The sequence below is a fragment of the Nyctibius grandis genome, chromosome 2 (genome assembly GCF_013368605.1).
Source record: "Nyctibius grandis isolate bNycGra1 chromosome 2, bNycGra1.pri, whole genome shotgun sequence".
In the NCBI taxonomy this organism is placed as follows: Eukaryota; Metazoa; Chordata; class Aves; order Nyctibiiformes; family Nyctibiidae; genus Nyctibius; species Nyctibius grandis.
Window position 1 is genome coordinate 98,146,907 of NC_090659.1, and position 26,475 is coordinate 98,173,381.

The window sequence follows — 26,475 nt, forward strand, 5'->3', positions numbered from 1 at the left end:
TTGCTTCTCACCAGACCAGGCCAAATGAAATCAATGGCACTATTCATGTTGGTAAAGCAAGCAGAATTCAGCTCCAAGAGACAAGCAAGCCAATTTTAAAGCAAATACATTGTTCTTTAAAAGTGTGATTATTCAGCAAGTGATCTCAGGTTAAAACTAGAAAAATATCTATCACCAGGTGATGGTGTGGAGAGATTTCCCTTCTATCCCTGACTTCAAAGAGAGCTAGATCCAAAATCTCCTCACCTTAAACCCTGCTCTAAACCACCAGACTAAAGGTTATTCTGGAATGCACTGCTCCTAATCGGTCTGTTGAAGCCGTTTTATTCTGTGGAACATAGCAGGTATTAGAAGAAAAGAAGAACACAGGGGAAAAAAGAGGGGAGGAGCACACATAAAAAAATGAGAATTTGTTGGCCCCGTGGTAACAGTACTTAGGTGGAGAGTGGAACATCAGAGTCCAGGCTATGTTCAAAAAAGTATTTAAGAATTCATATACACAGGAGGCAAACAGAAAATTAATAAAAAACTGGCCAGAATATAAGTGAGGGTACTTTATGGGAGCATGAGTTCAAAGACTCTGAAATGAAGGAATTGTATCCGAGTCTTTCACGTTTGGACAAAGTGCCCTAACTTCTGTATAAAAGGCAATTCAAAACACAATTGCCTCTCCTCTCCTAATCCAGAGCAGTACCTAAACCCACCTCTTCAATTACACTGCTTTACTTTTGTTAAAAATGATGAATAGTCCAGGATGGGGAGCAGAGGAAAGCTTTGCTTTTGGCTAAAACCACCATTTGAACCCAAATAATTAAAAACAATCAAAAATTCTCATGCTGAACCAACTTTCTCTTTCCACTGAGATTAGTAAGGTCTGTACTAGACTTCCTATAAGCCCCATATAATCACCTCTACACAAAACACATAGCTACTCCTGTATACTTTAACAGATAGTAATTTTGCTGTGACTTTGCAGCCACATTCAAAACAATGCCGCTATGAACTAATTTTTTATTTACAGAAAGGTTTATTTTGAGGGTTTTTTTAGGTTCCACTCAGGTTTTTTTATAAACTGTAGTGTCAAAGTACTATTCAAATCCCTTTGTAATACTTACAGTAAGAAGCATGACATGTGGAAAATTGTTTGGGCACCAACCTAGAGTATATCAAAACAGCAGCAACAAACCTGGCAACAGACCAGAATCCAATACAGTACTTGGTAAATGATGGCAAACGTACTGCCAACATGTGATGCCCTCATTTTCAAGCCAAAGATAAATGTAGTTGATGTTTCTTGCCAACAATAGTGTGCCCAAACGCCATATGTGAGATCAAGCAAGGATACTGCAAATAATTCCCAATAGTATTTTACCAGTCTGCTTCTTCATGACCTGTCAGTCCAAAATGTCTGTTCTTATACTATTATTATAGCTCACCTAGGAAAATATATCAGTGTTATGGCTTTAAAAAGCAGCACTGACATCTGTTTTAATTTAATAATTAAACTCAGGAGTGTAATACTATTCTCTCACAAATGAATAAAGCCTACCAGAATGGCGAAATTCCTAAAAATATATTTTTTATTAAGTAAAATGAAGGATGACAGATGAAATAACTATATTTCACAAACTTAATGGAATTTTTCACTAAGCAGTAAATAGTGCTTCTTTAATTAACATAATTTCTTGCATAAACATATTTGAAAAAAGTCTATGAAGTTTTCCCAGAAATTAAGTTTAAAGGCTCACTTCAGGGAATGGTTTTTGAAAGATGGTTGCTTCAATGGGGATTTAACCAAACATTAGCACAGGAAAATGCAGTGCTGTGTTAAGACATTTAGCGATCTGTAATGAAAAGTTTAAATGAGATTTAGCTAATGATGTAAATCACCAGTTTCAGAGAGCCTTGGCTTTGCAATGCTTTGGCTTTAAGTCAGAAAAGCTGCCCAAAAGAGCCTGAAACTAAAAAAAAAAAAATCTTGTTTCTTTCCTTCCCTAGTGATCCTCACATCCCTAAAACAGCCATGAGACTCTGTCATTACTTCCCCTTTGAAACCGTTCTACCCTTGAGGCACTGTACTGCAAGATACCACTTAGCAGCCCTAAAGAAGCAGTTTGGAGGACTCCACTTAATCACTGAGCAGAGAACGGAGTTAGGTAAGGGAGGGATGGATTGGTTCAAATTAAGGCTGAACAGGAAACAGGCTTCCCCTTTCCCCAATCTTTTTTTTTGTCACAATGCTCCAGGCCCAAATCAGCATTATCTCATTTTTTTCCTCAAAACGGAAAATTTAATGGAACTGACTCTGTAATGCAAAACATTGTTCCTATGACACCAGCTCTTGCAACAAAAAATACTGAGGCACATAACATGAATTTCCTCTATGGGTGCTGCAGTCCTGGTTGATGGTTCCCCAAGCTTAGAAGACAGACAGGGTAGGAGGAGGAGCAAGAAAGGCAGACTACTGTGATGAGAGCACTAGCCAAGCAACAAGCAGGTCAAGAACAAGGTCATATCTTAAAAATATTTGGGGGCAGATCACTAGTTAGAAGAGATGAACATTCCTTCACCGACTTTACATGGTCTGAACTTGAACATTTCAGAGCTATCCACAACACTTAAATAGAATGAAGAATATTTATGAAGTGAAGCAAAAATGAAGACAGTAAGAGTCCTTTACAGAGAAGCTCTGCTCTTCAACTGGCATCCAGCATGTTGCTGTAGTACTGCTACCCCAGTCCCAATACCCATTGCTAGGCAAAGGAATGTATTTGACTGATATTGCCTCTGGAGGTATGGGGTCTGTGATGGGGTTTGAGTTTAGTGCCAGCTTTGGGGTATGTTTGTTTTACTATACACAATTGGCAGAATCTGGCCAAAAATTTGCCTTAAACCAGTTCAACCAGTTTCACATTATTTGAAACTGCACATTTAATGAAAAAATATCTCCTACAGATTCAATAGGTGGGCATTTACATCCATATTCTTTTTCAATTATTATGACTTACTGCAGTGACATTACAAAAAAAACAGACAAGGAGGGCATAAATTGAAGGTAAACAATGGACTTCAGTTTTAACTGTACATTCTCAGTGCTAGTTTCTCATGTACAGAGTAAAAATGCCTCAGACAACTCACAAGGGATGTAGTGTGAAATTGTAGTGTGCAGTTTTCTGAAACAGGCACAAGAGCTCAACACACTGGAGCTAATTTCTGTGTCAACTTTCATTTCATACGGATTAGTGCCATTTTGCATAGCTGAAGCACAAACTCTACGCATATATTTGGTAGTGCCATACATATCCAGTTTCCCCATGCTTTCAGTAATATGAAGTTGCTGCAGACACTGCAGTTTCTCACAAAGTCTATCAGATCTAAGTTATTCCGTGAGTCTGTTTTTCACTAATCAAAAGGCTCAAGCATTTTCCGCTGGATCTTTTTCTTCAATCTAGTGAGTCTCTCATTAGTGTGCAAATTTACATACCACAAATACATCCAGGAGTTCAACTATCAGTCTGGATTTCCTTTTTTTTTTTTTCACCTCCCCACAGGAAAAAAAAAAATCCTGTCTTCCCTGCCTTCTGGTCGTATTGGTGCCTTTACTAATCATTGAAATCGTAATTTAATAATTCAAACATCAGGATTCACCACTGTCACATGCTTGCACTTGCTAAGAAGGGTTTTTTCTCCACCTTGTTAAGGGAATGAGGAGGCCACTTCTGAGGAAAAAGATTCAACTGAGACTATTTTGCAACCTTTGTGAAAAACAAAATTCCACACTTTCTTCAAGGTTTTGCTAAAATGGATTCATAATGCTTTTTCAGCATCAACAGGTCTCCACATGATTATTTTAAGATCGAAATTCGAAACAAAACAGAAAGCAAATTTTTAATACAAACTACAGTAGTTTCTTTTAAAACATCACACAGCTAACTCAGCAGCATCCAATATCCTACAGCGTCTTCTGGTTCTAAATATAACAGAAATGCAAGGGCTCGACCACTTTATAGCAGATCATCTTGAGGCTAAATCCCTAAGCATGAAGAATTAAAACCTTTTCTACCTTTAAAAAAATTAGTGCTGATAAATAGCTGAATTGTGTTCAATTTATTTCACTTTTTAATTACTCTTATGAAACGGCCATTTAAAGCCAGAAAAGCACTACAGCCATACATACGCAGGTAATTGATGCTGACAATAAGACTCTTTCAGAGTTTAAAACCTCAACCAGTTCCTTCTGGTGAAACCTCTAATTTTGGTTTGAATACAGCAGGCCTATGCTCTCACTTGTGAATTACAGTCCTAAAGGCTTTCTTTCCTTTTACTCTTAAATGGCTTTCCTTTCTCCTCATACTGAACCCTTATCTGTTCTCTTTAGTTATACTCAGAAGATTATCATGCGACAGCCATAAACCCTACGTTATTCTCCAGTTGTCTAGGCTGCAGGTTTTTCCCTTGGCCAGTAAGAAAACAAGTTTGTTCCAGTACCATATTTCATGTTTTCAGACCCTAGGTCATGATTTGGTACACAGCATGGCACTCACCTTACTCCTGCTGAAGTAGCAGAAGGAGCCTTGCTCCTGAGAAATTAAGCAGGCAAGGGGCCAAGAGCTAGCAGAGTGCTGACCTGGCTCTTTCCCCCTCACTTATCCACTTAGCCTGCTGTTGCCCTAACTTGCTTACTACAAATGCTAGCCACATGTAAGAGGATAAACAAAATTCCAGATCCACAACAAAATTCACACTGGAGCAGTTTGATGACTCCTTCTACTTGGCCTCCACGCAATTGACTGATATAACAGACTTGGGGCCCAATCAGCCTATCATCATTTAAGAGACCAACAAATCACAGAATCACAGAATCAGTCAGGTTGGAAGAGACCTCTGGGATCATCGAGTCCAACCATTGCCCTGACACCACCATGTCAACTAGACCATGGCACTAACTGCCATGTCCAGTCTTTTCTTAAACACATCCAGAGATGGTGACTCCACCACCTCCCTGGGCAGCCCATTCCAATGTCTAATAACCCTTTCTGAGAAGAAATTCTTCCTAATGTCCAACCTGAACCTCCCCTGGTGAAGCTTGAGGCTATATCCTCTTGTCCTATCGCTCGTTGCCTGGGAGAAGAGGCTGACTCCCACTTCACTACAACCTCCCTTCAGGTAGTTGTAGACTGCAATAAGGTCACCTCGGAGCCTCCTCTTCTCCAGGCTAAACAACCCCAGCTCCCTCAGCTGTTCCTCATAGGTCACACCCTCCAGACCCTTCACCACCTTGGTCGCCCTCCTCTAGACTCACTCCAACACCTCAACATCTTTCTTGAAGTGCGGGGCTCAGAACTGGACACAGTACTCAAGGTGCGGCCTCACCAGTGCTGAGTACAGGGGGACGATCACTTCCCTAGACTGGCTGGCTACACTATTCCTAATAGAGGCCAGGATGCCATTGGCCTTCTTGGCCACCTGGGCACACTGCTGGCTCATGTTTAGCCGGCTGTCGATCAGCACCCCCAGGGCCGCTTTCTAACCACTCTTCCCCCAGCCTGTAGCACTGCATGGGGTTGTTGTGGCTGAAATGTAAGACCCGGCACTTGTTCTTGTTGAACCTCATGCCATTGGTCTCGGCCCATCTATCTAACCTGTCCAGATCCCTCTGTATGGCCTTCCTACCCTCCAGCAGGTTGACACTCCAACCCAGCTTGGTGTCATCTGCAAATTTAAATGATCTTCTGCATTTGTTCTCTTATGTCACAGTATAATGAGAGGGGCAGATCAACCATCAAAAGATAGAGCTAGAGAAGGTCATGCTGCTCTTCTCCTATTTCCAGTTCATAGACCATTAACGCATATTCCAAGACACACAGAAAAGCATTTTACAGGCAATGCTGGAAGTATGGGGCAAAATCAACTTTCTAATTCATGTTATTTGAAGAGAGGGGAGACTGGTGTTGTAGGTTCCCCTTGCTGAGGCATGAGAGAACTGGAAGACACAAAACACTTGCGTTGCAAGATGTGCCTTAATTTTTTTTTACTTATTCAAAATAACAGTAGCTGAATAATACAAACAAATATTCATTCACTGAAACAACTGTTGAAACCTCTCCTGATTTCAATGGGACCACTTATGGGTTACGGCACAATTCAGCTTAAGTGAAGTCCCACTTATTTCATTTACAGCACTAAGTGCTGTGTGGTAGCCGTCACAAACTTGTTACTACTGCAAAATTCCTGATAAAGGGGACAGAAGTCTGAAGCGTGCCATTCTACTGCGGATGTTGGTAGTCTGCGCTGCATCTTTCACTCAGATCTTGTGTTTAGTCTCCTAGAATGATCTGGCTTAAAATCAAAAACACTAAAACAATAGTCTCAGTACCACTGCAATTCTGCCAAAACATACCTGAGCTGCAAAACACTGGCTTTGATGTCTTTCTGAAGAGGGTGGAAATATAGCTAGATTAAATTGCTGGATTTTTCACCCCTGTTACAGTTTCTAAAGATGCTGCTAATAAATTTGAGTTATTTCAGATAGACAAATATTAATGTTTTGATCAACTCCATCCCTTTGAAATGAAGTTTTACCATCTTCAGTCAAGCAGAAAATCAGAAATGCTCTGAAATGCAACACAGCTCATTTTCTACTGTGTCAACAAATAGCCTCAGGAAAGCAAAGACCATCTTACCATCCCTCTAAGTAGTCTTCAAGATGATAAGGGTGTCACATTTCCAAAGGCTCTAAAAAATCAGCAAGTACCTTGTTATCATAATGATCCTTTGTATTATGAAAAATAGCATGCTGTTACTATTGACAGGCTGTTTCAACTCTGCCAAGTAGAAGCAGATGTGGCAGGTAAGCTTTCCAATGAAAGAAAAATTCTTGGTATAGAGTCGAAATATATTAAGTGCAATTTGCTTAAACTACACATTTGCCACTAGAAAGAGTTCAGATAGCATGGAGAAAAGTCTCACAAACGTTGGGTTCTCAAGGAGCAACTCAGTTTTAAGAATTGATGTTAATCAGTTTGCTGAGAGCAAACTTCCTTCAGCTTTAATTACTCCCATCACATGAAACCTTGAAACATCTTGTCTATTTGCTCACCTACTAGAACAACTTGAAAATCATTAATAATGTCACCATGTGGTGACACCTGTCATAAGAAAATGATGGTATTACTATGAAAATATAGCACCCCATGCTCCATTATCTTTACTTAGCTTTAAATTTCTCTAACCTGTATCTCAGTTAAAAGAAAACATTTAAGGAAAATAAGTCAAGTGTTACAAACTCTTATCTCACTACTTGTTCTCTGATGTAGCAAAGATTTGCAAAGACATTTTCAAAAGTCTCTAGGGGTATTGTTTCTTCTGTGCTCATCCAGCACAATGAACAGGAGAACATGCCTTAATATCCCACTCCCAGCAATGGTAGATGATGACAAAACTATTCCATCTGTGACAGACAGGACAAATCCCTGTTCACTAATCTTAATACCATTAATTGGCCTGTGCTTCTTGTGAAGAAGTAACACAAGCTGAGTACACATAAGCTGGAAATAAGCTAACTTGAGCATTATTTCTAAGAAGTATATTATTAAATCAACTAATAAAGTTCATTGCCAATTACTCATAGAGCTATATATCACATATTAAAAAAGGTATTAAAGTAACATAATCTAGCCACCTGTTACCACACACAGGAATATCTACATTTAGGAATATCCACATTAAGTACAGACTTTGGATGGAAAAAAAAAGGCTTGTTAATATGTTTTGTTTACCCCTTAAACTCTTCTTTGATCTTTAAAAACAAAAAAACAACTCCATTTTTTTTCCCTGAATGAGTATACGCCAGTATTCTCAATTTGTTTTTATTCTTTCCTTTTGCATCCTCCACAATCCTACAAAATAATATTAGTCAGGAGAATTCACGTCAGTCACCTGACAAAGATCTTTGACAAGCCATTGAGGATTCTGTTAAGTAGGTAGAATCAGAACTTGAACTCTGCACAACCCGTACATCAGAGCAACGTGTCCATATGAATAGTCTTATAGCTAGAACCTTTAAAGAGGTAGGCAGCCATAACTGTAAATCAAAATTTAGAAAGTTTCTCAAGATAAAAGGCTTATGAGAATTTATGTGTAAAGAACCTGGACAGGGAATACAAAGGAATACAGAAAGCCCAGGAGTCTGAGCAGACTTAGAGAATTTCACTTTCTTGCTAGAGCAGGTTGAGTGTTTTTCCATTAGATGCAATTACCATTTTATCAGCACCTCTCTTTGTAATCACCAGAAACAGTCCACAAAATGGGAAAGTCATAACAAAAATCATATTCCAGGAGGGAACATGGACTTCCTTCAATTAAATTCAATGTTCTTAAACTGCCAATGTATACTTAAACTGTTTCTCTTTCAAGAACAACAAAAGCACAGATCTTACGAGTACTCACCACCATCTTCAACCATGAAATGAAAAATGTCACTGGTGGCATTGTCACCCCCTCGTAAAACATAGCATATCTTCATATCATCTATATCAGCTGAAAAGAGTCAGGAAAAATAAATTTTATTTTAAATGCTGAATGTAGGAAACTGTTCTTATAGAAAAACTTGACACGTATTAAATAGTTCAGGTTCAACAGAGAGAGGTCAAGGTTCTCCAGCAGAAGTCAGGAATTTCAGTATTAACAGTGTGGAAGTTTTACAGATGCCATTCATTCTCCCTCCCTTTACTTCCCCCTCCCCAGTGCCCTCTTTCTTTTAAGATGTATTTACAAAAAGAACTGAAAGGAAATATAAGAACATGGTCTCAACAGAACTATTTCATATTTTTAGTGGTGCATTTTCTTAAACAGAGGTGTATCTCCACTAAGATATTGATTCTGTCATTCTTCGTCCTGAGCAGTCCTGTAGAGGTCACAGAAAATCTGTGTCTGAAATGGGGGCCAAAATCCAGGGTATTTTCTGTGTTAAGTTCTACCCTCCATTCAAGAGGCAAGACAAATTAGTCCACATGACCCCCCCACCCTGCCTCTAGAACTAGATTACTTCTGGCATTTGGTCTACCTCTATGATAAGATACCACTACACATTCTGCAGTAGAGAGATCTCAACCTCTTTAGTTTCCTGCAAAAACACCCTCTCCACCAGACCATCCTTCCTATCAGCATGTTTTCAAAGGATATGGCATCTAATCTATATGAACTGTCATAAATAGCACTCAAACCCCTACAGTGGTTGACTAAGAACCCACACAGAAACAATTAAAGTAGACAAGACTTCAGAAAGAAAAAATTCAATGCACAATTCTGAATAATTAATTGCAATAAAGAAAGCATGTAAAAGGTAAACAAATATTTATTAATATTGTGTTTTCTGGTTTCCTTGAGCAATGATCAGAAACATGTAATACATAAAAACTAATTTTTGTTACTTTCTTTGAAAGACTGCTCTTGGTAAAAAACCATGTCTGATACTTCTTTTTAAGAAAAAGTGTTAGAAATTAAAAGCATTAAAGTGGAGCTCAAGTACCACCCAAGTTCTACTCCCACGTCAGGGTATATGCATTACTAAAAAGAAGCCAAAAGCACCTTTGTTAGAGCTCCTCAAAATCCTCAGCTCCATCTTCTAGGCCAATCAAGTTAAGAACATTATCAGCAAATATAAGTCACTGAAGAATCTCTTTCATAAATGTTTGAAAGTTAAAGATCAAAAATTCATGGGGCTGTAAAGAGGACGCAAACAAATACCTCTTCATGCCAGCAGAGCAAATAAATCTTTCATCCTGCAGACACTTACACAAGCACTCAGCTCTGCCCATGTGGGTAGCCTTATCAAAATCCATGGTTCCAACATACATAAAGATAAGCACTTGAGCCAGTGTTTGCACGACCAGGACCACCTCAACAAAAAAGCCACTTATCATCCAAACATCTTAATTTCATCAAAAGAACTGCAAAGGAATAATCTTTTTTCTGTTCATTAAGAACATGTTCAGTCACTTAAGCAATTCTACACTTTCCTTCCACAACTGATTCGGTTATGCTAGTTATACTAAAACTTGCCTAGTTGTAAGCACAATTCATTACTGTATAACTGTAGTGCCTGCTAAATATTAATATGATATTGGAATTCTCCAATATAATTTTGAAATCCATCCAACATAATTGTCTATTAAAAAAAATATCATTATCTCCACTAGATCAAGGCACTGAATTCCCATTTAAAATTCTGCAAAACTGATGTCATTATTAAAGGTTACATATATTAATACATATTCTTTAGGAAACAAAAGCACTTCACAACAGAATACACTCGTCTCTCTGAAAACACCTGCCTGAAAAAGAAGATAAAAAGCATTATCGGGGTGAATGATGAATAAAATCATTGCTTGTAAAGTGCTGTGTATTTGGCTGGAGTAGCCATGTAGATACCTTTGGCCTCAGGAGGCTACGTGGTGTGCTGAGACATCAACAAAGCTATATTATTGCCAATGCAGATCCTTACTCTACACTATTCCTTCCCCTTCTTCCTGGCTCCTCAGCATGCCTGCAGAGCTGTGGGATGTGACCTGGCCCTTACTCACAAACCTACCCACGTGGGACCAAAACAGCGCTCAGCAGTCCGTCACACTTTGTACATTCAAAACATTACCCAAAGATCAGCTGCTTACTTGTTATATACCACTAAACTTTAAATGTGAAAGACTTGGCAGTTTCTTAATAGACTTTCACCACTTTTAAACAAATTATCTAATCTTAATGAATATCTGCTATGAACAAATTCCAGCCCTGACTTGCAGAGATGAGTGCAGTACAATTATGCATACACTATTCTTTGTATGTATTTTTGCCCTAGGACAGCACTAGACTAGAAATTACCATGTGGCAAGTGTTTTTCTTTATGCTTTTTCTGCATTTATTATCTCCAAATTGTAAATGTAAAGCACAAAGAAATAATAATGAATTAAAAGTGCTGCTTTCAAGTGTAACATGAAGGGACAGACAGTACTTGAATAAACTTAGGAACTGCTTAATGTATTTTAAGAATATTTTATTCTGTTACTGTCACTTGCCCATCTCTCTCTCATTCAGATTATTTTAACAAATAAATAGAAAAGAATAAAAATCACCAACTATTTGCAGACTTTGGTGACCTTTTATCAAGAATTTAATTCTTCCACACTCTAATATCCCCTTTGAGCAATCCCAGTTAACTCTATGAGCCTCACAAGCAGAAGATTACCTACTGTACTTGTGGCAGAAATATTTGATGTACACTAATTAGAAAGCCCCACACTGGCTGTTCCTGAACAAAATACACAACAAATCTCCCAGACTTGCTATATTCTGCACAACTGCATTTTGACTGGAGGCTTTTAGCTCATCTTGCAAGCTAGGCTAATTTTCTTTCTAGCACTTCATAAAGTTTTGTGGGCAGATACTAAAAAGCAGTCTCAAGCATAAGGCAGAAAGCTGTTTACTAAACAATTGCTGTGCCCTCTCTTTCAGTTACAATCTGAAAAACCAGACTGCTCAAGCTGCTTGCACGCAATGAATCTTGTTTCATCAATGTTACCTCACTCAAACTGGTCAGTCTGTCTGTTCATACAACCACAGACCCAAATCCAAGGAATAGGAGTGTGAGTATTAGAATGGACTTCACAAACTATTGAGCTGCTTTCAAAACTCATCTGCATGTGACCCTGAACAGCGCCATCTGACTTCAAAGTTGGCCCAGTTTTGAGTAGGGGTTGGGCCAAATGACCTCCAGAGGATCCTTCCAACATAAATTGGAAGACTGTAAAAATGTTTACAAGCCCCATCAGGACTCACACATGTTAATGAAACTGGAACTATTCAGCATTTTGTAAGAGGCTGCCTCACGTGGCAGGATAGGACCCCTAAAAGGGGGGAGATCAAAACATAAAAAGAAAGTGTATAACAGCAGGTCCAACAGTCCATATGGGAGCATCCCAAAGTCAAAACTATTGTTCATGGTTGGTTGCAAAATCTGCACTTACATTAGGATCATTAAGAACATGACAAAAGAGGGTCTTGTTTACTCCTGCCCTGAACATTAGACAATTATTTGTCTCAGTATAGCATAAGCATGAAATATGCATAAATTCACTACTCTGGATTTGACAGTGCTTTGCACATTAATGGTAGTGGAACACAAAGTGAGGAACAACACACAGCTTTGTGTATGCAGCTTGGTCTACACAAGACCTAAGCATTTCACATTACTTCTCGAAACTGTAGCCTTTTAGGTTCAGCTAAGAATTTTTGTCTCCCTGCCACTGACAACGTCTCCCATACTCAAAGCAGCTAACAGACAAGAGGGCATTGGAGGAAAAAGGAAAGGGAAAGACAGTGCCCTTTGATCCATGACTTAAACTCCCAGTTTATTCTGTGACTTCCAGCAAGTTCTCTTTCCTCAGCAGATCCATTACTCCTGTGTGAGCTTGATGCTTTCTGCCTTTCACGCAGCCTTTCCAGACACCTCTTCTCCCTCAAGTGCTTAGCCCTACATTCGTTAAGACATTTTTAAGTGTTTACTTCATAAAATATAAACCATTATAAAAAGCATTTAGGAAGTTTTGAAGACAGATACCACAGAAATAACACAGATGCTCAGGAGGTACTTGCTTATAGACGCCAAAGAAGAAAATTATTGAGAAATATGTGTTTCTTAAAAACACTCTTCAACTCAACACAAATTAGAGTGCTTGTGCCAGTACTGTCAGGGAACCTGTGAAGTTATATCACTGTCTGGGGGTCCTCACTAGCTTTAAAACCAATTTTTCTTAAGGGTTGCATGCTTCTCATCCAGTTCAGGCAGTCCCAGAGTATAAAGAAAGCCTGTGTGAAGACCAGTGAGCAGGCCATCTGGTCGGACTCCCAACTGAAAGCCAGATAGGAACCGCATATTGGTCATCTGACAAATGCACCTGGCCGCATGGCATGAAGAGAATGGAATATGTACCTATCTTGAGTGCCCTCCCCCTTGAAAAAACAGGGTATCACTGTGCTATGCAGTGGTCTGCTTTCAGGAAAAACCCACTCAGTAATTCTACATTCTCCAATGCAAGAGAAAACCCACTAAAAAAGTGATAATCTGTTTATTTGCTCACTCACATTCTCTTCTGTTTCTCACTTATTTTGACAACAATACTCTTAATACTACTCGCAGTTCACTACTGAAGCCTTACATGTCAGGAGATGTGGTAGTTCCCAAAGCTTAGACATGGTTTGGTCCCTCCTCATCCTCTTTTTCACAATAACACTGCAAAATTTAGGGCACTCCAACCATTCAAAAGTTCATCAGGCCTGTTTGAAAGATTTTGGTATATCTGACAAGAACACCACTACAACCAAGAGTTGGAGGATACATACCAGTACAGGCTCTGTGAAATTAAATACAGACAACTACAAGCATTCATCTCCAGCCTTACCATCTACACAGCCCAGCCTCTCTGGGCCCCTTTAATTTTGAATCTCCATGTGGTTGTGCTGTCTGCTCACTCCACAGCTGCAATAGGCTCCAAGAAACCTGATTTCATTTTTAATTAAGCAGCTATTAACTCATTGCAAAATAACAGGGAAAATTCTCCGGAGAATAGCTAATGCTCCCCTTTCAATTAAAGTTACTTCATAGCCTTGTGTTGAGGCTTTATTTCAGAAGATACAGTACATGTGGGTTTTGTCTTATTTACACCACTCAGTATTTTAGTTCCATGTAAAAAGTAAGTACCACTGACATAATTTAAAAACATTTATATTACCTTTTAATTTACCACAAACACTTTGTAGTTAAGATTTGTGTAATTAAGGCAACAAATGCACTCATAATATATTATTTCCCCATGTTTGGGAAATCATTTGCTTTTACAGTTAAGTGCACTCAGACTGTATAGCAACTGATACCCTAGCCATTAGTTAATAATAACTTGGCCACTCCCATAGCATTTTCTAAATAAAACTGTTTAAAGAAGGGACTCAGCCTCTAAAGATCTGGAGCCACATGCAGCCCAATTCTGTTATCCAAATTTCTATCACTGATAGAAAGTCTAAATCACAGTTATTTGGACTGTAAGTTCTTCAAAGCGAAGATGCTTCTTTATTCAGTGTTTATCCAGTAGACCTCCTTTCCTGTTTAAAGCTGTTACAGATGTAATAAATAATAAACAGAAACTAAAAGATAATAAAGCCATTATAAATAAGCTCGCTGTTAGACAGGTTCTCCCATCAATTATTATAGAGTTTAGCATGAACAAGAATGTTCCCAGTGGTCTAAACAAAGTATGGAGTATTGTAATACCTTGGGTGAACTGGCTAATGCTATGGTTGCCTTTCCCCAGGTGGATCAGGAAGCCATGGCGTGGACCCTCTGTGATTCTGATCTTGAGAGTAACATGTAAACTATCCCTGTCTTCCACTTTGAGCACCTTGTTGGTAATCAGAAACCCGACGTGACCTGTGGCCAGAATACGAAGAGTCTGAGCACCCTTATTGATTACAATTTGAGGTACACTGTTGTCCACAGACATTATTCGAATCTTCATAGTCTGAGGCTTCCTTGTTTCAAACACAGTGTTGGGGAAGACATAGAAATCAGTATGTGTGCCATCCGTAACAGTGAAAGAGAAGCTATCCTCAACTGATTCTGTGCCATCATGTTTGTAGCTGATCAGATTTTCATTTAGATCTTGTTTAGTGAAGGTGGTGACTGGTTTGGAATTGTTGAACATGATCTGACCATGAACTGGTATCTGAGTGAGGATAAATTTTAGCAATGCATCAGGTGTATCTCTGTCTTCTGCAGTCAGTTCAAATGGGGTTATCAGTTTGTATTCGTTTTCACTCACCACCAAGTTGTGGATTGTGATGACAGGTTTCTTATTGTCCACATCACTGATAAAAATTCTGAAAGTACGAAATACAGGGTTATAGCCATCGGTCACCTCAAACTCAAAGCTGTCCATTTTCACCTCATCTTCTGAAGTGTGAATGTAATAGACTTTATTGCCTGCTAATAGGAGTTGAGTAAAAGTAGAGATGGGTACCCCAGGCTGATCTGTGCATTCAAGATGACCACGAACAGGTGCTCTGGTAATAGTGAAAACTAAGTTCTCATCTGGACTATTCAGGTCACTGGTGCTAAGCAAATCAGTCGTAAGGGTTACCTTCCCTCCTTCCTTCAAAGAAACTCCTTTGCTGATTACATCTGGGAAGACAATATCAATGCTACCTATTGTCACGTAAAAGTAGCGGTCAATGAGAGGATTTACTCCATCTGTCACATCAAACTTGATCAGATCACGAACTCCTTCTTGGCCAAAATGCATATATCGAATTAAGTTTCTATCCACTTCATCTTGGGTGAAGTTCATCCCCAGGGTAATATTCTCAACTCCACCTGAAGGCTTTATTCTTTGCAAGAGGCCTTGTCGTGGCCCATATCTTATAATGTATGTCAAGGTTTTGTCTTCAGAATCTAGGTCAGTAGCCTTCAAGATTCTGTTATGAATAGTTCTAGTTTCCCCTATTTCAATCTCCAAACCATCATTGATGGCCATCCTGGGTGTCTCATCATCTACAGGAATAACCATAATAAGTACCGTTTTCCTAATGGTATGTTTACCATCCGTGAGTTTCACCTCGAAACTGTCCTCCTTTGTCTCAGAGTCATCATGTTCGTAGAGTATGTTGGAGCTCTCTGTTATCTGATCCAAGGTGAAGCTCTCTACTAGGACAGTTCCATTGACCATCTGGTTCACAATGTGGCCATGCCTGGGAAGCCTGGTTATTGTGAACATTAACTCATCAGCAGGGATGTCCGCATCAGCTGCATTGAGGATAGGGGTATCAATAACCAGGCTCATGCCTTCCATCACAACAAACTCTCGCATAAAGATTTCAGGCTCTTCATCATTGATCGGCATAATGACAATGGGGAAAAAGTGCCTTTGGGAGAAGTTAATGCCATCAGAACAGCGGAAAGCAAATCTGTCTTCAACAGGCTCTACACCCTTATGTATACTTTGGACATAAAAAATATGCCCTTGACGGAGGTCTTTCAAGGTAAAAGCACTTATAGCTACACCTGCTCTGGATTTTTCAGATCCTGGGGCTGGAGAGATGTTCTCTACATACCCAGATGTGGGCTGAGCGACAATGGTGCAGAGTATATCATCATTAGGAGTATCCACATCTTCAGCCCTGAGGTGAGCAGGAGTAATGACCCGTTTGTCACCTTCCATTACCATGAATTGCTCCCCCACAAAAATCTCTGGGGCTTGACTGTCAACAGGAAGAATGGTCACCAAGACTGAAACTCCTTGAACAACATTGCCCCTGACACTCCACTCCTCAGACAGGTCAGACAAGGTAAGGTTGAATATATCTTCTTTGGGCAGAAGGCCTATTTCACCACCAGTGTGAGCATATACCACAGCACCATCCAGCAGATCTCTCTGGGAAAATCTCTCTGCAGGCACCCCTTGAACCAAGATGTTCCCATGCTGAGGAGGATCCTCTACAGTGAAGGTCAACATTAAGTCATCTGTATCTTCATCTGTGCCCTGAATGACATTAGCAGTGATTTCAGCAGCACCATTCTCCAGCACATCCAGGTAGGAACCAAGAGTGCCTGGGGGCAACCGTAGCATAGGAACCTCATCATCAATTGGGTGCACGTTCATTTTCAGTGTGATGGGCACAAAATGAACCCCATCACTCACATCAAGCCTGCAGGCGTCACTGTTGGTCTCAGCTCCACTGTGTACATACACCACTCTCCCTTGTTTAATATCCTCTAGGCCAAAGACACCTCCTGGAATCAAACTGTACCCAGAAAGTTGCAACTGGCCATACCGAGGAGCCTGGGTCAGGATAAATCTGAGATGGGCAAGATCAGTGTCCGTGTCACTGGCATCCAGCTCAGCTGGACTAAGGATATGGCTGCCTCCCTCAGGCAAAGTGAAGCCAGTATTAGTGATTTCAGGAGGCTGGTTATCCACAGGCTGCAGGTAGATGGTGAAAGTCCCTTCAGCTGCATTGCCAGCTGCATCTTGCACTTGATACTGAAACTGAATCAAATGAGGAGCCACCCCCAGTTCTTCTTGTGGGGGACGGTACGATATCTTGTGGTGATTGATCTGGGCTTGGGTGAAGTGGGTAACTTCCACAGAGTGATCCTCAGTCAGCACAAGAGATCCAAGGCGGGCTCCATATACATCTGGAGGGTGGTTAGTATCAGTGTCAGTGGGGGGCTGGGTTATTGTGTAGCGGAGTTCACGGTCCCCTGAATCCTGATCTGTGTAACACAAGTGCTTCCTCCGCAGTGGGGTCACCTGCTGTTCTGCAACTATTAAGTGCAGGCTGCTGCTACTATGCAGCTCTGGGGCTAATCTGTCTACAGGATGTACCCGGATCACAAAAGTCTGTGGTCCAGAGCGGTTGGGTGGGTCATTGTCATCCTGGACTCTAAAGATGAACTGGTCCAACACAACCCCAGGGCCAGGGCTGTGAGGCCCAAAGTGGTGGTAATAGAGACGCCCTTCAACAATGTCCTGCTGCAGCCACTCTCTCACTGGCTTTTCATAGATTAGGGAGCTGTCCGCTAAACCTGGCACCCTCCTCCAAGAAAATCCCTCATCTTCTTCCTCCTCTTCCCAGCCAGGAGGTGGCTGTGCTTGACGGAGGAGGAGCTGCCCAGCAGTGGGGCCAGACTCCACCGTGAAGAGCAGGACGGCATCCTGCGAGTCAATGTCAGTGGCGCTAAGAGCATGGGTGGTGATCGGCGCTGTTTCACCCTCAGCCATGGCCAGCCCTGTGTTAGCATTGAGTAGGGGCGGCTGGTCATCAGTGGGCACCAGGGTAATGGGGAAAAGGAACTCAACACGGTGGCGAGAGCCACCGTCTTCCAGCCGCAGCACCAGGTTGTCACTGAGTGGAGACTCGCTGCCATCATGCTGGTAAATGACCCGGCCTGCTGCCAGCTCAGCCACCGTGAAGTGTTTACAAGGGCCAGCAGGTGTTGGGGTGTCCTCCAGCAGAGTAAGGTGGCCATGCCTCAGCCCTGCCACCACACTCACCCGCACCTGCTCGAGGTCATCCTCATCACTGATCACCAGGTTGGGGCTGGGACCAGGGCCTGAGAGAGGCCGTGACTGCCCCTCATAGAGCACGAGGCCGGTGTTGCGGGTCACCACAGGTGCCAGGGTGTTCATAGGCTTCACCACAATCACAAAGGCAAAGGGCTCTGACGCAGCACCCTCAGGGTCCAACACTTCCAGCTCGAGCTCAAAGAGCCGCTCCCGATCTGAGTCCTCTGTGGGTGGCTGGTAGGCGATGCGCAGCTCCCTCACGTCCCGCTGGCTGAAGGAGGAGACAGGCAAGCTCCGGTCATCTGTGCTGACCATGTGCCCCTGGCCAGGGCCGAAGGGTGAGGTGATGTTGAAGAGCAGCTGATCCGGTGGTGATTCAGCATCCTCGGCCGCAAGCATGTCGGGTGTGAGGGCGGTGAGAACAAACTGGTCCACCTCCATCATGAGCATGGCCAAGAAGCTGGGTTTGGGGGCCACATTCTCAGTCCCGGCCCGGATCCGCACCAGCACCTGGAAGTACTCGCGCTTCAGCACTGCCCCACCGCCCGCCGTCTCCCGCAGCTCTGCCACCAGCGGCACCAGGTCACGGTTGGGGGAGCCGCCGGCTGCCGTGTGCCGGTAGCGCAGCCCCAGGCGCAGGAACTCCTCGCAGTCCCACATCGAGGCGGGCACCGGGCCGTCCTCCGCCGCCCCTCCACCCGCGGCCACTGGTGCTGCCGCCGGGGGGTAGTTGAGGATCTCTCCGTACCGCGGCAGCCCGGCCAGCTGCGCCAGCAGGCCCACCCGGCAGCGCTGCCGGCCCGGCTCGAAGGCGAACTCCAGGCTGCGGGCGTCCAGCGGGTTGCTGGTGCCCCGCAGGCGCTCGACGGTGAGGGGCAGGTTGCGGGTGACGATCTCCAGCTGGGTGAAGAGCACCTCCACCTCCAGCACCAGGGGCAGCACCAGGGCGCGGCTCGGCGAGTCGTAGCGCAGCTGCAGGCGGACGCGGTCCCGCGCGGGGCTGCGCCCGCCCAGGTGGGAGTACTGCACCTCGCGGGGCCCGAAGTCGCAGGGGAAGCGCCGGGGGCTCAGGCGGCCGGGGCGCTGCCACAGCGGGTCCTCGTCCAGCACGGTGAGGTGGCACCGGTCCGCCGGCTGCACCTGCAGCACCAGGTCCCGCGCGGGGTCCAGCCAGGCGGAGCGGCCCAGGGGCACCCGCAGCCCGCGGTTGGCCAGCACGACGGGGGCCGCCTCCGGCGCCCAGGGCGAGGAGACCTCGGCGCTGCCTGGCGGCGGCTCCGGCGCCCCCACCCAGACCCAGCCGGCCAGCAGCAGCAAGCCGGCCAGCGGCCGCCGCGGCGCGGCAGAGAGAACCTGCATCGTCCTTGCTGGCGGAGCGGAGCGAAGCGAAGCGAAGCGAAGTGAAGCGCCGGGAGCCCCGGCAGCAGCGTCTGCGCTCCGCAGGGCCTCACTCGCGGCCCGTCCGGAGGCGCTCACCCCACACACACGCTGCGTTCTGGGGGGAGTGCGCCCCGCTCCGGAGGAGAACCCCGCGAGCTGCGAAGCCCCGCCCCACGCCGCCGAGCGGCCAATAGGCACCCGCGGGGGGCGAGGCCGTCTGGCGCGATTGGAGAGAGTGGTTTGCCCATCTTGCAAGCTACAGGGTGGGGGACAGTCTCCTCCCCCCTTCCCGTGGCCCCTCAGCAGGTTGTTGAGGAGAAGGCGCCGGGGGAGCGGCGGGCCGAGTCCTGGTTGTGAGGGAGCGGGCAGGACGGGGGAGGCGGGGGGCACGGGTCACGCTGCCGGCGCGGATCGCCTTGCTGGCAGCCACCGCGGGAAAGGCGCCGCAGACCGCCCAGAGCCCCCATGCCCGGGGGAGGGCGGTGCTGCTTGCCCACAGGGGAGCACCGCACCTCCGCCAGCCGCGGGAGGCACCGCCGCTCCTCGCCTCCCTCGCTTTAAAGTCTAACTCTGCCCCAGGGAGCCAGGCTTTAAAGGCTCGGGGTTTCCCTTCGCCTCAGGGTACGGGGCGACAGGTGAGCGCGGGGCGGCGGCGGTAACAGCCGCCCCTCCCGGTTCCTGCCGGCGGCAGGAGCGGGGTTGCCCGAGAGCTGAGCCGGGTTAATGGGGACGGGGGGAAAGAGAGGTGCCTGAGGGAAAGGGGGACGCGAGGAGAAGCGCCCCGGGGCCGCCGGCGGAGCGGCGGGGTGCGGGTGGGGGTGTGGAGACCTGCCCGCCGGCACCGCCTGTCTGCGCCAGAGAGAAAACCGATACACGCCTCCGGGGCAAAACACATCAGTTAATACCCAGTTTCGTTCCTCGGAGGTGTCACAGCAGCGGGTGAATAAAAGCTTCACAGTATTTCTGCCACCTTGTGTCTGCAGTTAAAAGCACCTTAATAAAAGCCTGAGCTTGCAGGAGTTATTTGCCTTTTAAAATTCCTAATGGCAGGCTCTGAGTTTATTCCTCTTCCCTCACAGCTGCTAAAATCCTTTCTTGTTAATGAAATGTGATCCACAGTCTGTTTTAAAAAAGGTTTCTAACAATAGAAAAGCGAAATATACTAAGGAGGGGTGGATTCAAAGATGACCCAAGGCTGTTTGGAAATGACTGTGTGTAAATTTGTGATGCCTTCTTTTAAAATAATCTTTGAAGTCATCCTTCAGTGGTGGAGCAACATTATGGCATGTGATCTTGTTTTCTGTCTAGAAAGCTTGAATTTGGAATTTCAGGTGTTGGCACAGTCATCCACGTTTACATATAAGTATTCATCCCAATAAATAATTCAGCTTGGTTTGGGGTTAGGGGGACATCAGTGGGACATCTGTTTTACAACACTGGGTTATTGTAATTTGTGAGATACTTTTGTATTCTGTTATTGACATAACTGTGGAAAACTGCAGAAAGCTATTTTGTTGAACAAGTCTATACTGATTTATGGACTTTGATGCTGCTGCAGGAGGTAGTAATTTTAGTAGTTAGACAGCTGGTAAATTAAGCAACACTGTTACTATTTCCCAACCCTTATGATTCATTCACCCTGGATTTCAGCGGTTAATGTCTTATTTCTAAGCCTCAAAGGAAGATAATTCGTAGAAAAAGTTGAGTTCCAGGACCAAGGATCTCCCATAGTTTCGTAAACATGCTGTTAATATCTCTTCGTGTCAGAGATGACAGTATTTGGGATGGAGTGATTAGAATTGCCCAGATATAATGGTCCAGTGTCAAGTCCTGGGTTGTGTTTTAAAACAAACAAATAAATTAAAAAACAAAACAAAGGAAAACCAAAACCAAATGACCCAGCACAGAGATTTGAGGTAGCATCAGGGTGATTTGAAGTCATGTCTGCATTCATAGGCATGAATAGCTTGTCTTCTTAAAGAAGTGTGGACCATCTAAGTTTGATTCCAAATTTAGGCTGTAGTAAAATGAAGTTTTACAGAACCAATGTTCAGTATAAATGTTCACATTTATCCACTTCAAGGGAGAAAGATTTTCCTTTTTCCTTTTGCAGAGTTTGCCGTGCAGACCATGTGTGTATGTGCATATATGCATGTGTGTGTGTAGAGAGACTTAGTGAAAAAGGGTAATAAATCACTTACAAATAGCACCTAGCTTTTTTATTTGTTGTTGTAGCAGAAGAAGAAAAACCTAAGGTATCTAATGAAAAGTCCACTTTTTTTTTTTTTCAGTTTTTAATATTCTTAGACTGTTAGCAGGTAAACATGTACCTTTAAAATACTTTAGCTTTAATGATGATGTGTTTTGAACCACTTCTGTAGCAGATCAGTCTCTTCTCTGTTAAAATCAGTCCAATATTTGTTGTAATGTTTATCAAGAGATCATATCTGGGACATCTCTTTTCAATTGGTAAAGAGAGATAGAGAAATCTGATAGATGAAGGGATAGCTTTTGAAATACCTGTGTTGAAAGCAGAGAAGGGCATTCCAGCAAATACATTTTTGAGAGATTTAGCTTCTTAACTGAAAAAAAAATTTCAAAAGTAGTGAGGGGATGGGATTGATCCATCTCTGATACAGAAATTTCTTATTTTCAGTGGGTACAGGGTCAGGTTCTTTGATTTCTATTACCTCCATCATCAAGTAGTAAATCTCCATGTACAAACAGCAGAAGTCCTCTTTATTTTTAGCAGTTGCCAAACAAGTTAATGAGCTCTTGTGCCACAGTCCAAGTACAAAGTGCAAGACATGGTGTTTTTTTTTTCTTTTCACAGCACAACATGAAATAAAAAGTGCTCCAAATTATAGCATTGATAAGAATTTTGAAAGGATTTTCCTTGGTTTGCTGACTCGCTGGCATGTGCCAATGCTTGTGTTCAAATCGTACATGAAGAAAATTAATCTTGGCTAAATTCTGATCTAATGACATAGCTGTAAATCCAAAGCGTTTTCTTACCAATTGTCTCTGAAGTCAGTGTAACAAATCAGAATCGGTCCCAATAACAAGTCCATTGATCTTTTAAAATAAATTTTTGATGAATAAAGTGTCTGGTAAGTGCCCAGGGAAAAAAAAGAGTCTACATACCCTTGCATGAAAGCTTACAGCTCTGCTACACTACTATATTTCTGAGTCTAAACAGAAACAGAAAACTTTAAGACAAAGATCTGCTTATTTAACAGAGTATTATTTTAAAAAATGTGCTCATGGAAATCTAGTGATGAATATTTCTTCTGAAATAAATTGCCTGTGAGGTTCAGCAGAATAAATCTGTATTTTAAGACATTTGTTTATTTAAAAATGAATGCAAATCTATTCTTATTTTAAAAGCAACCCTTTCTGAGGGCATCTGGCTTCTGCTTTTGATGATGGATCACAGTTTCATATTCCTTATTGAAACCTAGACAACTCACAGTTCCTATGTAAGACAAACAAAAGTTTACTGTTCACCAAGCCTACATATAAATTTATAGTTATCAAAGACTGCCCTCTGTTGATACAGTATAATCTTAACAGTACCGAAGCCTGATTTTTGTTATTACATTACTTTTCATCAGAGTTCTGTACTTAAAGATAGAATTAATTCCAGAGATGCTCTTCAAATAAATTAGTAAAAATGAAATAATTTTGATGATTAAATACTGGGGTAGGAGACTAAATATGACATAAAAATGTCAGGGGGTTTTAACATTTTCCAAATAGATAGCATGAGTATTTCATAACTTGCAAGTACAAAAAGATGTGCCATCTCTTGCCAATGTATATTAGCTATCTTATCTTGCCAAGGGAATTAGGAACGCAGAGGGAGAGGAGGGAAACAGCAAATGAGATTCATGGGAGCATTTGGACACTTAGTGGTGGTGTAAGTAATTTTGCTGTTACAACTCAACTATGAAGGCCATGTAAAAGCAAGGTGTACAGTGCCTACTGCGGCACAGAGAAAATTTTCGTCGTTCACAACATGACAGGTGATTTGGTGTACAAAGACCAAAGAACAATCCTATATAAATAGTCTGCTGAAGCAGAGTAAAAATTTGAAAATGTTAAATCATCCAGATGAGTGTCTGAGTTCCCTGTGTATAGCAGTACTACACCAACAACCTTTCTGTTGTGTCCATACTCACTTTTTCTTCTCTTATTTCCTTAATAAATCATTACACAGGTGGCTATTTATAAACTATCGGGCATAGTCTTTTACCTGGGTATATGCAAGCTTATTGCTAAACTGTAACTTTCAGTCACCCTTTTTCTGCCAATATCTCAAGAGGCAGACAGATGACTCAAGAGTCCTCTCTTCTTCCTGAGATTTCTTCTTTACCATCACATTCTGTAAATGTGGCATGGTCTTGAACCTGTTCTCCAACATTGACTCCAAAATCCAATACAAAATCACCCTCCATGTTTCTAAAGCTCTTCATAGACTTTTGTCTTAGTACCTTACGATGTTTCCTCTGCTGCTGCCCCAGTAATTGTTTTCACCTGCCTAGCACTGGTGCCCTGCCCACCCTCTGTGTCTCTAGTGCTATTTTTACTTCAACCTTGGCTCTTTGAAAACCTACTTTTCAAGTCAACCTTCTCCAAGGTCCTTCCCACTGTAGATCTCATCAGAAGCAATGTATTTTCCTTTACATTTTTTCTCCTCTGCCTTTTGATCACTCTTACTCTTTTTATTTCAAAGGCAAAATACAACTTCTTGATCTCCTATTAACAATGAGAAAAGACTTGTCAATTTACTAGAGTAAATAAGTAGTTCCATTAAGCTTCCTTACCTATGGTTTATGTCTTGTGTTTGGACTCTTGACGTTTTTTACTGTGATTATGGAGTTTATACCATTACTTTTAAATGTACACTGACACAAACACATGTGCTTTGATGTGTAATGAAGGCAACAATCAAGACACTATAAGCAACATAGCTGTTTTCAAAAACTATTTAAAGAGCTAGACTTTTTGAGTCCTCTCTCAGATTTCCCCTGGATGAAATTGGTGAGTGATTGGAAATGTTCTTGGCAGGAATCTGCCAAATGCTGTCACCAATGACAGTGACAAGTTCATCTCAACGTGCAATCTGGAATGGGTACATGTTGGTATGGGTATGTATTGTGTTAGACTATATTTATGTAAATTATAACTGAAATTGCGTATCAACAAGGAATTATTGGTATGACATTTATTACTTACTTATAGGTAAATACTTAATAGCTAGTGGAGGTCAACACAGTCTCCCAAGTAACAAGTGACAGGACAAGAGGAAATGGCCTCAAGTTGCACCAGGGAAGGTTTAGATTGGATATTAGGAAAAATTTCTTCACCAAAAGGGTTGTCAAGCATTGGAACAGGCTGCCCAGGGAAGTGGTGGAGTCATCATCCCTGGAGGTATTTAAAAGACGTGTAGATGTGGTGCTTAGGGACATGGTTTAATGGTGTACTTGGCAGTGTTAGGTTAACGGTTGGACTTGATGATTTTAAAGGTATTTTCCAACCAAATGATCCTATGATATCTTCCATGTTTATGCGTTTATCTGAAATGCAGATTTTTAGATTTTATTTTATTGAACTTTAAACGGTGTCTTTACTGGTTATCTGCTCTGATTTATATTGCCATGTTTTACTTACAGATCACTGAAATTCCAGTACACTCAAGTGCTTATGTATTTTATTGATGAAATAAGTAGGGAAACATTCCTGACGCCACTTTATTTGAAAAAGGAAACAGAATGGTAGCTACTTAGTGGATAAGAGATCAAATCCAGGCTAAGTTATTTAGCTCCTCCTGTCCCACAAATGCCCTACAAATACATATTTTATTGTTAGAACACATGCAACATTTTTTTTTTCTGGTAACACATGCCTGTTGTAATAAAAAATTTCAACAGATGTTTATTTCCCTTCCTCTCTCTCCCTGTTCTTATACTTTCAGAAAGGATGAATAATGCTTCTCAGTAAAGCTGTTTTGTGCCGTGACTTGTGTGCATTTTGACATTTGCAATACAGGCATTTTATTAGTGTAGCCTCTGGAAAAAACATTATTGTCTGAAAGATCAGGGCTCACCTGGTCAGTGCTGAAGTTAAGGTTATTCAGCTGATGGTGCAATGTTCTCAACTGTGTAGAAGTGAGAGAGAATCAAATTCTAGTTTTCATGACAGAGTTGTTTATGAGTCCACGTTTGATTTCTATATGAAGAACTCTGAGCTTAAAAAGTAGGAATTAAAATTCATTTCATTCTAGCACAAATGTTAAAGGTGGCTGAGGTGAAACTTTTTGGAGTAGTCCACCCCTCTCTATTGACTGCAGTTTAGTATCTTTGGTAGTGGTGGTGTTCTGGCTATTATGATTTAAGTGCTACCCCCTTAAATAAGCAAAGGACGACTTGTACATAAAGGTAATATCTTTTAATAGATTTAATAGAAATTACTGGGAAAAAATATATATCATATAGAAAAGCCTTTGACCACATAAGCCTATCTTACCTCCTGGCCTGCCATAGAAACAGAGAAGTAAGAATATTTCCCCCAAATTAACTTTCTTATGATAAGTCTATGAAGTAACTCTGAAGTAAGGGGAAAAACGGGGGGGCGCGCTCGCAGGTGCTGGGGGACGGTCCGGAGTAAACTACAAAATCTCAATGTGAATATGGAAGCTTCTTGTTTATTAACAAAGAAAGCAGCGGTTATATAGACTATGCATATGTTAATCACGCACCCCAATCGCACCTGTGATTGGTCCATAGGTTTACATACTCAGAGCCGTGACCGCCCCCCCCCCCCCAGACGCAGCTCTGCTTCCCACCGAAGCAGGCACCACGGGGTTCTTTGTTTTGCACCGTTCAAGGGGAGTCCAAGGTCGCTAGCTCTGGGCTTAACCCTTGCTCAAAGCCTGGGTTGCTCAGACTGCTCAGTGGCACAAGATCGTGCCCCTTCTCACTTA

At 42.5% G+C, this 26,475-nt stretch overlaps 1 protein-coding gene across 1 annotated transcript in view; it reads right to left on the reverse strand.

Moving 5' to 3' along the window:
• The window catches only part of FREM2 (FRAS1 related extracellular matrix 2), a 158,926-nt gene extending 139,457 nt beyond the window's left edge, over nucleotides 1-19,469 (reverse strand). The window contains exons 1-2 of the mRNA XM_068425504.1: nucleotides 14,321-19,469; nucleotides 8,449-8,538 (exon numbers count right to left, since the gene is read on the reverse strand). Coding sequence (XP_068281605.1) covers nucleotides 8,449-8,538; nucleotides 14,321-19,469 — 5,239 coding nt within the window. The remainder of the gene's footprint in view (nucleotides 1-8,448; nucleotides 8,539-14,320) is intronic.
• Between the last annotated feature and the right edge of the window lie 7,006 nt (nucleotides 19,470-26,475).